The 14,416-nt window shown below is 32.1% G+C and overlaps 1 protein-coding gene across 1 annotated transcript in view; it reads right to left on the reverse strand.

The window, feature by feature from the left end:
• Positions 1–14,416, reverse strand: part of LOC143055269 (uncharacterized) — a 95,001-nt gene that overhangs the window by 49,718 nt on the left and 30,867 nt on the right. Inside the window, exons 14-15 of the mRNA XM_076228400.1 lie at positions 5,809–5,889; positions 2,295–2,312 (exon numbers count right to left, since the gene is read on the reverse strand). Of these exons, the coding sequence (XP_076084515.1) occupies positions 2,295–2,312; positions 5,809–5,889 (99 nt within the window). The remainder of the gene's footprint in view (positions 1–2,294; positions 2,313–5,808; positions 5,890–14,416) is intronic.

A 14,416-nucleotide genomic window follows, 5' to 3' on the forward strand; every position in this document is an offset into this window, starting at 1 on the left:
GAAAATCAAGAGAAAAGATAGGGTCACTGTGCAGGTATTTTTTTTTCGGCTAAAATATACAACATTAACCAGGGGGAACACATGTTATATTGTGTAGAATCATTACTGTAATAGAAGATTTCATTCATGTAACAAAGGAGGTCATAGTTCATGAACGAACAATGGAGGAAGTTAGATTTCTAAAATTTTAAACAACACCTGTTTTGCTTTCCCAAACAGTTTATGGTCTAAATAAAGGCAACAGTAGTATACCGCTAAAAGTATTATACCAAGCATTGCCGTCAGTAATGCTCAACACTTGGACACATTATAACAATATTACAATATTACGAAAACTTTTCAATGATATTTACCAATTGTGGATGGTACGTCTTTTGATAAAATAATCATACACATCTACATACAGTGATATTAATACAATTAAGCATATCTGTAATAATGAAAATTATTTATTGACGAAAATACTATGTATACTGTTGATTTTATTGCATTAGTAATTAATGAATTTAAAAATGCATTTCATGTGTTTGAATTATCAATATCATGACAAATTTTAGTTTATAATATTAGCTTAGATTACACGTTATTAAGATATCAATTTTGCTATATGTTTATCCCGGTATTGACACTTAAAAAAAGTTTGGAGGAACGTTTATGTGTGAGATTGTTTACTGTTCCCGTAACAAAATGGACATATTCACACACGCGTCTCCTGTATTAAATTGAGTTGCAGATTCATAAGTAAAGACAGAAAATAAATCGTATAATTATATCACTACTTACTGAAGTATATTCCTGATATCATAAAAAAATATATATGAACGAAATTAACCTAATGAAAAAGTAAAATCACAAAAATACTGAACTTAGAGGAAAATCAATTCGGAAAGTCCATAATCACATGGCAAAATCAAAAAAAACAAACGCATCAAAAACGAATGGACATGACCTGTTATATTCTTGACTTGGTATTTTCAAATGTAGAAAATGGTGGATTAAACCTGGTTTTATAGCGCCAACCCTCTCACTTTGATGACAGTCTCATCAAATTCCGTTATATTTACAATGATGCGTTAACTAAACAGACACAATAAATAAAATAGCCAAAATATGTGTACAGCAGTCATCATCGTGTAACAATTATAAAAGGATCAATTAAACAGAACACAAAAACATCTATTTACAAACACATTGAATTTCATTGATTTGCGTGTCTGACGTCAGAATATTTTATACGTCACATATATTTGTCGTTCAATGTACACACAAACAATTTTAAAATTTCACATAGGCAATGTTAACATACAGGGTTAAAAAATCAAAAGTCAGAAATAGACCGAGATTTGAAATAGTCCAAAAGTTATATAGAATTTATAAGAATCCATGATTTATAGTATGATTCCTTGGACGTTAATATCATAATGATAATGATAAAAAGTATAAATAGATGATCGTAATATGTTATGATCACTAAGATTTTTCCTTACTTAAATCATAAATTGAATCACACTTCAATCAGAGGTATCTCGAGTTATGTATTATGACGAAGCTGTAATCAATAGGTGTGAGAAATTCGCAGTTTGTTTACATCGATACTAACCAGGTTGCATATGCAGTATGGCAACCTTAACATAAATCATCTTAAGAATGGTGGATGTTATTGCTTAAAATACACGACTACTTTAGATGATAGGTCAAACAGAAAAAGAATGTGTGTTTATTTTATCAAGTTATTAGATATGTTTATCAAGGTATCTGACTGACCTGTGTGTACTTGTAAGAATCGCGTCACTCTCATAAGTGATTGTTAATTTATTAAGAAGTCAGTGTGAAAAAGGGATAAAACGGCCATCCCTATTACGAACAAAGATTCTAATAATGTGGTAATTCATAACGTGGATTAAATTTCAATCAATCTGTAATTCTTATTGATTAAGACAGCGAAAGTTATAATGTGAATCATGATAAATAAAAATACAATGTATTATAACGGAAGTAGTATCAATAGTTTTGCATTAGTGATCAATAAGTTTTAAAGATATACGTTATCATTTGAACAATCATTACCATAGCAGATCATAGTTTACAATATTAACGAATATTAAACGTTATGAAGACATTAATTTGGATTTATCCAAGTATTGACTTTTTAACTAGAGTTGTAGAAACGTAATGCTGAGAAACATTTACTGTAAAAAAATGCACATAAAAAACACTGCTTTTCTTCTTTAAATCGAGTTACAGAACAATGATCAATGACAGCAAACTAATCGGGTAAATATAGCAGTACTTACCCTAGTTGTCTTTGCTGCCTGCAATAAAAAAAATCAAATATAACTCTATTAAAGGAGTAAAAAAATATCAGCCAAAAATTAAACATTTGTTTTTTCATTGCAAATTTTATGTAATACACTGTTAGTTATTACTTTATAGTATGGTACAAAAATCATACAGACAAATCGATTTAGGTTGGCCACAGATGACTTTTAAAATGTTTATATCATTGAAAAAACTCCAAATTATCTCCCTTTGGTGCAAAAATGTAATTTTTTGACGTTTAAATTGAAATATCTTTTGTAACTCATCGATGACCAAATTTTTTATTATTGTTTTCAAACAAGCTGTAAATAAAGTAAATAATTGTAAAATTTAAGCGATTTCTGTAATTTAGTTCTTTTTTTATTTCGATATTACCAACATTTCTCCTATTAGTTCTACAGAAAAAAAGGGACATTAACAAAAATTTATGCTTCTTTTGGAGGCAGATTGTGCGCTTAAATGAACGGTGACCCCATATTTTTATTTTATATTTCTATTAGGTATAAGATAAAGTTTAATTATAGGAAAAAATAGCAAAATCCTATATTAGATAAAAAAAAAAAGGTGATTTAGACCCGCGAGCCCCCTTAATATTGTTAACTTGAGAAATACATTGTTTTCATTGAATATATTACTTGTTAACTTCTTATGTACAGCAGTATAATTTAATTAACATTATTACTGAAATGATGTCAAACACGAAGTAGATGAATTTCGATAATTGTAATATAGTATAAGTAGTTAGAATGCAATCAATATAATCCTAAAATATGGCAAACTAAAATCAGGGGAAACTGGAGCTGTGAATTATGACGAGGCTGTACTTATTTTTGTTTTAAAAATTTGAAGAGTTTTGTACATCACCAATCATAAGATGGAACATATATGTCATATTGTGTGGATTTTAAACATGTCAGAACGGAGGCATTCATAAGAATTAGAGGATTAACGAATTCTAAAAGTGACAAAGCAGCTATGTTAAGGGATTAAGAAATATTGTGGTGATATATCTTGCTTTTCCAAAACGTTGCACGGACCAAACGTATAACAACTGACTAAATTTCGAATGTACTGACATACAATTACGGAGTGTCAGAAGGGGTCGACGTTCTTACACAGAAAATTATTACAGTGCACTGAATTTATATTTACAGATTTTGGTGATAACAGACTAGCAATTGACAAAATGTGTTTACCTATCGTGGTGATACTATATATATTCTTCTAATTAATCTTTATGATTACTTTGGTATAAATCATGTTGAAAGTGGTCAGTTTAATCATTCAAAATAAAAAACAAATTAGGAATCTAGGTCATACAGAACAAATATATATATATATATATATATGTAGGACGCTAAAGTGCGATGGTCACGCTAAAGTGCGATGGTATACGCTAAAATGCTATGACACGACACGCTAAAGTGCTTTTTTCCGCGAATACATGTTTGCATTATGATGCTTCAAGCAGTCTGAAAATACAAAAATTGACATGCCGGTAAACGAGAATATTTGTGGCTCCCGATGAAGGTTTTTTACAAAACAAAAAAAGAGATATAGATGAAACAAAACATTTTTAATAGGTGATATAGAAGACTGTATGCGGACGATTTTTTTCCAACAAAATCACCCACAGTACAAAACCTTTGAACTCGCTGTGTCGGCGAGGACAAACGTTTCTCTGTCAGGATAGTGGATAAAAGGTTTTCTCATCAACATAGAAAACTGGCGACAGTAAGGGGAAGGTGTAAACCGTAAAAGAGAGAGAAAAAGTCAAAATATACCAAGTGTCAAAGTATTTCAATTCGTCCAAATTTAATTTAGAAACTCCTTCTATGTCGTGAAGTATCATCATATGATTGCCGATGACACAAATCTCGATCTAAGAACGGAAGCGTATGGCTAACCCAGCAGATACATAGTAGTTTTGTGACTTCAGGTTATCAGAACGACCATTGCAAAACAATTGGTACGTGTTGATGATGTGCGCACTTAATAACTTATGACCCAAGGCGTTGAGTATCGGCTATAGTCGAATAGCTGGTAATATAAACCACACAATAACTCGTGTACAACTATTCAAAAGAGAAAAACAACGGCATAATTTATAAACAATACACAAAAACTAATATTAACACAGTAAAAATCAAAATACATTGCTTGAACACCATTCCCGTTAAACCATCGCACTTTGGCGTGAAAACCAACGTCCTTTAACGTGTCATATACCATCGCACCTTAGCGTGGCATACCATCACACTTTAGCGTGTCATCTGATCGCATATAAAGAACAAACAACCATCGCACTTTAGCGTCTGACACCATCGCACTTTAGCGTAGACCATCGCACTTTAGCGTGACCATCGTACTTTAGAGTACCATCGCACTTTAGAGTCCTACATATATATATATATTTATTTTACCCCTTTATGTTAAACGTCTATCTCGGTATGTCTCCGGTTAGACTGCATTTGCATGTATAAATCATGTCACTCTCATTAGTGACTGTCTAGAACAAAAGAGGTAAAAGTCTAAAGTTGTAATAAATGACATTACATGGAGGACAATAGATTGTATTGCACACTTACCTAAATGAGAAACCTTTACGTTTGAGAACAGTATACATATTTAAAAAGGAAGGGACGTTAAGAGCCTTGCTAAGAACAACACTTGAATTAATATTCGTTTCCAAAATTTAGAATATTTCGTCAAATGTTTCAATCTCACTTATTTAAGTAAAATGATCATTAGTATAGACATTCATATTTATACATCTAAACGTGTCTGTATTATTTAAAAATGGCGACATGTAAAATTATTTGATATCATGATAAATAAAAAAAATGTAATATTGACGGAAGTTTCTCGTGTTGATTTCATTGATAAATGAGTAAGAAAAAAATGGCTTATGCATTTGAATAACATCATAGCTAATCAAAGTTTACAATATCCTCCCCAAACAATCGTTATTTGCACACCACTATTTATATGTATAGATTATATGGGATTTTCTTCCTATCCGTATCGTACAATATCAGCTGCAAGCCACAATGTGAACCGTTTTGGAGTGGGAGTGTTTTACAATATTAATGTGAATAAAACCCGTTTAGGAGTTTGTCTTTCAATTACTGGTATTTTTCCTCTACCTAAACCTTGATTACTTCTCCCCAGTTATTTTGACGTCACTGATAATGCCCGCTCTTGCCTGAAAGCCGTAATACTAAAATTTTGGCGGCTAGGTAAGGTGATATATAGGCATATGGAAGGACTGGTATACGTATAAACTGAGGGTTAAAGTACGTAATGTGCGAGAATCATTACTATCGTATCCAAGGCATAGCTTACCTTAGCAACTTTTTGGAATTTTGGATCCTCAATGCTCTTCAATTTTGTGCTTGTTTAGCTTTTAAATATTTTGATATGAGCGTCACTGAAGAGTCTTATGTAGACGAAACGCGCGTCTGGCATACTAAATTATAATTCTGGTACCTTTGATAACTATTGTTATAGAAATGACCTTCTTTATACACATCTCTTCTGATCATATTTGAGTTACTGATAGAACATGACCTAAAATAATACGTATAATTATATAATTACTTAGAGGTACAAATCCCTGAAATCATAAAACAAACATTATTCTATTGATTATCTTATTTTGATATATGCTTATTTTTCATTAAATAATTTACATGTTAGCATAGTATATACAACAGTATGATTCCCTGAACGTTGATACTGTAATGATGACGACATAAGAAAGATAGATGATGTCAGATGAACCTAGATAATCGTTATATGGTATGACCACTATGATGTTGCACTAAATATAAGGACTAAATTAGGCATTCAATAATCCGGCGTAACAAGAGCTGTAAATAATGACAGGACTGCAATCCATTTTGCTGAGAATTTGCACAGTTATGTACACCAACCCTTACTAGGGAGGTCATAGACAATGATGGTCGTAATCATTACATAAAATATCATCTATATTCATGGACGACCATTGGCGAAAGTATAAATGTAAGATTTACAAGAGTAAGGGAGTACGACATATTGCTATGCTAATGAGACATATATTGCATCTCCAAACAGTGCGCTGACCTTACATATAAACATTGTCTTAATATTGTATATCAGGAGACGTCGAAGTCCTTACATTAAGAGAATGATAATAGTGGTATGTGTTTAAATGTACAGATTGGGAGAGTATAGTACAGCCAATGACAGTATGTTATGACTCAATATGATGATAATATCGCTCACTAAGGGAGATGGGCATTTCTTTTAGACCCATCTCTATTATTTCTTGTGTATTTACCACGTAATACCGCTTGGTTTTTTTTTGTGCTTTAAATATATATTAAAGAAATTACGAAGACAGGCCAAATAGCAAAATATATTTATTCATTTTACCCTGAAACGTGAAAATTCTATCATGGTATGTCCGCCTGTTTCTCTTGCACAGACCAGCCCAATGTCACTTTCAATAGTGACTGTTCAGTTCAAACGACGTCAGATTTGACGTTAGAAGAAGAAAAAGAAGAAACTTAGCACAATGACGTTTTACTTAAAGACCAAACAGCCTATTCATTTCTATCACTGATTGTTCCTTGTTGCATGATTTGAGGAACAAAATATGATGAAACAAATTGGAGCCCTCCGACATAGTTTTGTCACTATAGCAACCTCGGTTTCGTGTTTTCCCGAATATTAACATTATATTTGCTTGTTATCTAAACTCTCCGAAAAATGCTTGATATCGAACACGCATAATTCTTGTTTCACGTTAAACAGTAGATTTGTATCTTTCAAAAACAGGTTCAAGAGTTTAAGACTCATATTGTTTTGATCTTTAAAAATATGATTTATTTCATTCCCGCCAAAAATTAAACGTAAAAAGGAAAACAATGTTTCCAGTATTAAAAAGTATCTACCAGTGATTTCTTCATAAAAATTAAAAAAAAGGAAAGTGCCATATGTACTCTTCAAAATAAAGCAAAAAAGTGTATGTTACCGACCTTTCAAAAAAAATTTCATGTTTTTTCTCGTTCGTTTTGAAGAAAAGAGTTAGTCTTTCTTCAGAACATTGCATCTGACGTCATAGTACAAACTTTCCTTGCTGGCGCACTATTTGAAAAAAAAAATCGCAAATTGGACGTTTGAAACCCACGTTTTAATTTCCAAGAATAACAACTATATTTACCTACTTAATTATCAGGTATTACAAGAGATTTAGCATGTACCAGTATCAGATCTTATGATGTTGTTGTGACACAATATTAACCTTCAGAAACACCATCCGTCGGAATGGAATATTGTTTGAAATAACCTTTCATGCCGCTTTTGTATTGAAAGTCTATTTTTGTCCTCTGTCCCTCATTAGCAAAATTATTGAAAATTAAAAAAGAAATGAAAGATGGTACTGGTTAACTTATATAGTATTTGACTATATCAGACTAGATGTGCTTGTTTCTTTTCGCGTCAATTTTAGAAGTTTGCCGTAACGAACTCATTCGATACTGTTGACAGACGGACATGCAAAAGAATGGACGGACTACTTTATACCATTATTTTCCCCGACTAAGACGAACGTTTAGAAATTATTGCATCAAGTTTGTGAATTCATTATTTTTGAATATTGAAGATATAAGGAAATTAAAAATATAGATATAACATTTTATAATATATGAATGAAAGTTTTTGATTCTAAAACGTTATACGTCTATCTTAAAATACAATCCTTGTATTACTACCTCACGTGTTTTGAATAAACGAGCCAGTAAATATAAAATACAAAAAGATTTTGACTCAAAAATTAATTAAGAAATAATTTCCCGTTGAAAACTACAAAGTAAGATTTCTCGAACAGGATCAAATAATATAAATCTAAATTGCTGCTTTTGAGAATTAAAACAAAGAAAAAGTTGTTGCCGGCATTAAAAATTGAAATTAGTTTGTAATCTCTCCGGTCACAGTTGTAGCTAAATGAAAGGGAGCGATTTTATGTAGGATATTATTCTTGGAGCAATTGCTTTTGTCATAAGTTAAATTTACAACAATTCAGTTTTAAACACCAAAAATTTTTATTTTAATTCACATTTGCTGAGTATTGATTTTTTTAATAATTTTTTGCCTTACAGCTAATTTCCTAATGCATGTAATGTAAAACTTTGGTTGGCGTCCTTGCGCTGTTTGTATAAATGTTTACTCAAGCTCTGTAATTAAGATTGACTTCTATATATATAGGTATGTATAATTTGACATAGATAACATTTTCAGAAATTATTGCTAGGTTTTTATTATTGCGAAAAATGCGACAGAGTTGTAAACACAATAATTTAAACTCGCGTTTTGAAGTATTTTATATGAATTAATCAGGATTTTTCTCAAAATCGTAAAAATGAAAATTGCATTTAAGTCTAAATTGACAAAATCGCAATAATAAATGCACGCAATAATTTCTGAATTTACAGTACAGTATTATTTATGTTAGTTTGAAATATGAATCGTATTCATTAATTGATTTACATGTTGGCATTTTATGTACAACATTTTGATTCCCTGAACGTTGATACTGAAATGATACTAAAATGATGCAAAAAAAGAGAGATGAACTTAGATAATCGTTATATGGTATGACCACTAAGATTTTGCGTTTTATATAATCACAAAATTAGGCATACTGTAATCCGGGGTAAGAACTGTTAATATGGACGTAATTCTGCGGACCCGTGTTTATTTTTTTATTTAACCTTTTGTAGATTTAGAAAAAAATAACTACAGAGGGTTACAAATCTCCCTGTTTCTCATTTTTGTTTAAATTCGGTAAGCCTATTATCAACTTACAGACCTGGAAGACAACTTCCCACATGTAAAGTATTAACTATACTGACATATACAGCATTGAAAATGTAAACTGTGCAGACCATCGCACTTCAGCGTTACGCCTACCGCATTTCGGTGTAGTTATCAACAAGAATTAGTCGCAATGCCAACATCGTAGCGTAAAGTCATAGCACCTTAGCGTGACCATCGCGTTTCAAAGGACCATCACGGTTCAGAGTCCTACATATATATATATATATATTCATTTTACACCGTGCTACCACTATCACGATATGTCTCCGGCTGTACTGTATTTACATGTAAAAATCGCATCACTTTCATTAGAAACTGTCTTCTTAAGAGACTAATACAAATGTGTATGTTACTCACGGTGAAAATATTCTTTGCAATTTCAATAAAGATACTTGCTATATATCCCCTTGTAATCATGAAGAAGCAGATACACGAATGTTTGTCCATGTTCGGCATGATTATGAAAAGTGTTGTAAAATGTTATTTTAGGTAGTATTGACACAGATGTAATAGTATCAAGAATTGCAGCAATCGCCAAATTAGGTAGAACAAATTGCGGATAGGTTATGGAAGGAATAACGACTTTTGATGGCTTCCCGCACGTGACATATCAAATGCGTTTTGTCCTTGTGTAGCTGCTTTTCCTTTCGTCCATGCATTTAGTGGATGAGGCACTTTGTCGAATTGTCATGAGAAAGGCAAAAGGTCAGCTTGGCTAACAATGGAAGGTTTTCCAGATGTAAAGGATGTTCTTTTTAGGCTTAAGTTTGGAGCGAGGCACGATGTGAATTGTTTGCCAGGAAGCAGCGGCATTGTGATGCAATTCCGCCTACAAGAGGTTCTTTTCCAGAGCACATCAAAAGAGAAGTATATCAAGGAGGAGTTGCTTGGGCTCAGCCTGATTCATATAATCGACAGGTGCGTTTTCGAAGTCATGAACAATGTGGTTGGATGAAAGAAAGAATCAATGACAGTTGGAAACCAAAATGGACTTCTTTGAGAGCCGTTGCATCCTCGTGTCAGAAAATTTTGAAACGCGGAGGCGAAAACCGAGCTGTGTTGGTAACTGTAGATGCTACCGTTCTGGCCTTCTTTGTACGGGTTGTTGTATAGGCAACTATCAGATAATTATAGAATAAGCAACCTGTCTTTCTACCCAAACTAGGCATTTAAACTTAACAACGAGTGTTAACACTTGTTAAGTTGATGGAAATTATAAAAATATTTTTTACGTATTTGCCGCCATTTTGGAACCGGAAGTCACTATTTTTCTTCATTATGTGTTGTTTCGTCGAACTTTATTAAACGTTTTATCATAACTTACATTGGATTATACATCCCTTGTGAAGTTGCTTGAAAGTATAAAAATTGAAATTTTGACTTTTTTTACCGGCATTTCGAAACCGGAAGTCATCTTTAGTTTCATTAATGTATTGTCTAGTCGTAATTTAGGAACTGTCATTTACTTTTTATCAAATCTAACATTGGATTTTACATATAACACACCTTTTAAAGGATTAACGAATTATTGTCAATTTATAATGACGTCATTTTCAAATGTGTGTTGGCCATCTTGAAAAAATGATTTTTTTTTCTGGCCAGCAACGGATTTTTTTAGTATCGTTTAGTCAACCAGTATACCAAATTTCATGCTTGTATCACGATTTGCACAATTATGTCCATAATATATCCCACTATATAACAGTAAATGTACTCTGACGTTATATGCCAGCTTTAGCTGGCACTTATGGTAGAAGCATCGTTTTGGAATAAAGAACGATAACTCTCTCTACACGACCCATCTGAAAAGTTTCGTCACTCTCGTAAAATCTCGTACGATTATTTTTTTTAATGGCGGCCGAATTTAACGTTTCAACGCGATCTGGAAAAAACGGGACAGATCGGAATAATTTCGATGTTAAATACGACATGAATTTTTATTTGTTTGATAAAACAAGAATTCAGAAATTTTGGTAACTTGTGTAGCTTATTTAAAAAAATGTTGTACCACGGAAATTACCGAAGTTAGGACAACAACATCTGACGCCATGTTTCGTCTGCTTCAACAGTCCATTATCAGTGAGGTCAAAACAAATTACCTAAATAATAACAGGTACTTCATTTAAAAGTCACAAAATCATAGTAAACGATAACATATTTAGCGTAAAAGTTCCGTCCAGCCATGGGAACACAGAAAAAACTCTGTAGGCAATACATTTCGGAATTTTTTTATAATGGCCATGCGGCATGTGGGGTAAATCCGGTACACTGGTTGACCATGACTACTTATGTTCATCTGCCATTATTCCCCACATCAAGGAACACTGATAATTATACTGTTGAATGTGATCACGGTTAGTCAATGACGAATCCAGCATTTTTCATAAGGAGGGCCCGCTGACGGGGCGCTCTAGTGATGCTTCAGTGATTCCCTATACAGTCAACATTTTTTTCCGAAGAAAAGGGGGGACCCCCCCCCCTCTTTCTGGATCCTATGGTAGCCCACAGACTAATTCAAAACATAACAAAAGTTTAAAACATAAAAAATTATTCAAATAATTCACAATCTTCTAATTCTGTACTTCCTTTGGCAAACTCTCAACAAATCTTTTCATTGATTATGTCACACCTTACACAGTCCCAGGAGATGGAAACTGTTTTGTTTTCTCTCTCTAAGTTTAATCATAAAAGGAGACTTGAGTCTGAGTAGTACATTTAGAACTGACTACTGTATATATTGCATGCTCCCATATTGTCCAAAATTGGATTTTATGATAACCCATAGAATACCATGACTTTGATAGGTATATACAAGGCATGTTACTTGGAAGTGTGTGGGCTACATCATAAAATTAAAGCTGCAGCAGACTAGTCGCCTGCATGTTTTATGCATCAGTTTAAACCTGTCAGATCAAAACATTTTCACTCTACCGAGTACTTTATCACTATATTACTATCAGGTTCACATTTCAACCTATTTAGCAATACACACTTATAGTTATATAACATCACAGTACCAAAATTGATTGTACTCAGTAACCAAATTGCACTCTTTCAGCAAAAAAAAAATCTGCAAAAATCTTACAAGTTTTCTTTCACCATGTGAAGTTATCTTATTATCATCTTTTTAAAATGAGCAAATTAAATTTGTTACCAGCATCCTTTTCTTCAAAAAGTAATAGTTAAAGCATGGAATAATGTCAAATTGTTCAAAATATTTGAAGAAATAAAACAAAATCTCTGTTTATATCCCAGTTTTAAGGATTTGAAATTAACCATACATGTAATGATGTATGGAATTTGGGTACTGACCTCATTACAGTATCATGGATTGTTTGGATGTAATTTCAAACCCATTTTTCAATGACTCTACATGGACTCAAAATTAAATTGGTGTAACTTATATTGTAAACAAGGATAGTCTACAAATTAGCACAGAATAAACTTTTGTCTGGTACATAAAAACAAATGGTAAAAAAACTGACAATTTAGGTGCAATTTGGGTATTCTCATGTTAGCAACTCCCAACAGAACTACAAATTTATTTTCATGACCAAAAAAGTCAAAAAAAGTACAAACCTAAAAGCAATAAAATGCTTCGCCACGCACAGCCTAATACGACCACAGATGTATATTTAGCTTATAAAAAACTCCAAATTTTTTATGTCAGTTGAAATCAAACATATTTTAATTTTGGATCCTTTAAACTTCAATATGGACTAATTTGAAAACAGGTATCAGGTGAACCCACATATTTCTATTCAGCAGGAGTCTCTAACTACATATCTCCTTAATTTCATATGATAGCAAGTCCTACAAAAATATTGAAAATGTGTACATTTAATTTTTTTTCTAGCTTCTCTCATGTGAAAGCAGTACCTTTTTGGTCACTATTTATGTGTTGCGTCTAAATAAGAATTGTAACACTTTATAGTGACTGAACAGGTTAAACAAATACTTCTCAAGAAACCAAAAAAGAAGACAACCTGAAACAGCACCAGCCATGCCAGTATACATGTATGTATGAATAAAACTCAGATCAGAATAGCATGCACAATATGTTAGTTCTATGTCCTTGTGAATATATTGTGAGGAAAGTTATAAATAATTCTGCAGATAATGCAATTTTATCAAGTGTTTTGTACATTTTCTGTAAAAATTTTCACACAATCAGTGAAACATTCAAACAGGCTAAACTAAATTTTTATTACTGAAAGTTTCAAACAATGACAAGTGTTTCGTTTACCAAATAACTTATGTGTTTCTGTGAGAAAAAAAAATCATGTGCAATTTTTGGAATTAAAGGGAAAGAAGATCCTTTTGCAGCGCACTGGCGCATGTCAATTGTGAATATATACTTACCAAATATGTTTTCTTTATCATGTTACTCACATCATCAATATCAAGAAGTATATATCATAGGAAAAATACACAAATTACAGATAAAATATTTTAGGTGGTACCTAACACTACAGGGAGATAACTCTGTAAAGTCAGCTAAACGTTTTATTTACGTTGTATTTTAAAGGGAATAATAAGCTTCACAAAGATCAAAATTGGTGTTTGTCAAACTGCTATATAACCAGTATAATTTTTCTGACAAAGCGGTTGGTTCAAAATTTTTGAAATTTTTATATTTTTGTTAAAGGGTCAAAGTAAATACTTTGTCAAAATTTTATCAAAATTAAGCGAGCCAAATAAATTTTTGTTAAAGTGTTAGGTATCACCTTAAAACACCCTATTTTGAGTGCATCTCCTGCCAAATCAGTATTTGTTGCATCTATATATACTAGATGAGTAAATCAATGTAAATAAGGTAATTTTTGGAAGAAAAACCCAAAATTTTGAAGAAAAACACCAACTCAATAATGTTGTACCATAACCCCAAAATCAATTTTAATCTTCCTTTTGTGTATTGAACCTCCTAGTAAAATTTCATGGAGATCCATTCACTTATAATCAAGTTATTGTCTGAAACCAAATGTGTCTTCGTGAAAACAACTGATGATATGATTAAGCATTACTCGAAAGCAAATTTTTGACATGCTTGTATTTCCCATTTCCATTCTCAATTTTATTTTGCTGTCACATAAAAACTTGAAAAGTAAGCTACATCATGTACATGTAACCAAAAAAAATATATGCAAGAAATGACATAAAACCGACTCTGAATTAGTACATGAAATTGATGTAGAACTCACAAACTGAAGATGATCAGAAATACTAATGTTTT

Source organism: Mytilus galloprovincialis, chromosome 12 (genome assembly GCF_965363235.1).
Source record: "Mytilus galloprovincialis chromosome 12, xbMytGall1.hap1.1, whole genome shotgun sequence".
Lineage (NCBI taxonomy): Eukaryota > Metazoa > Mollusca > Bivalvia > Mytilida > Mytilidae > Mytilus > Mytilus galloprovincialis.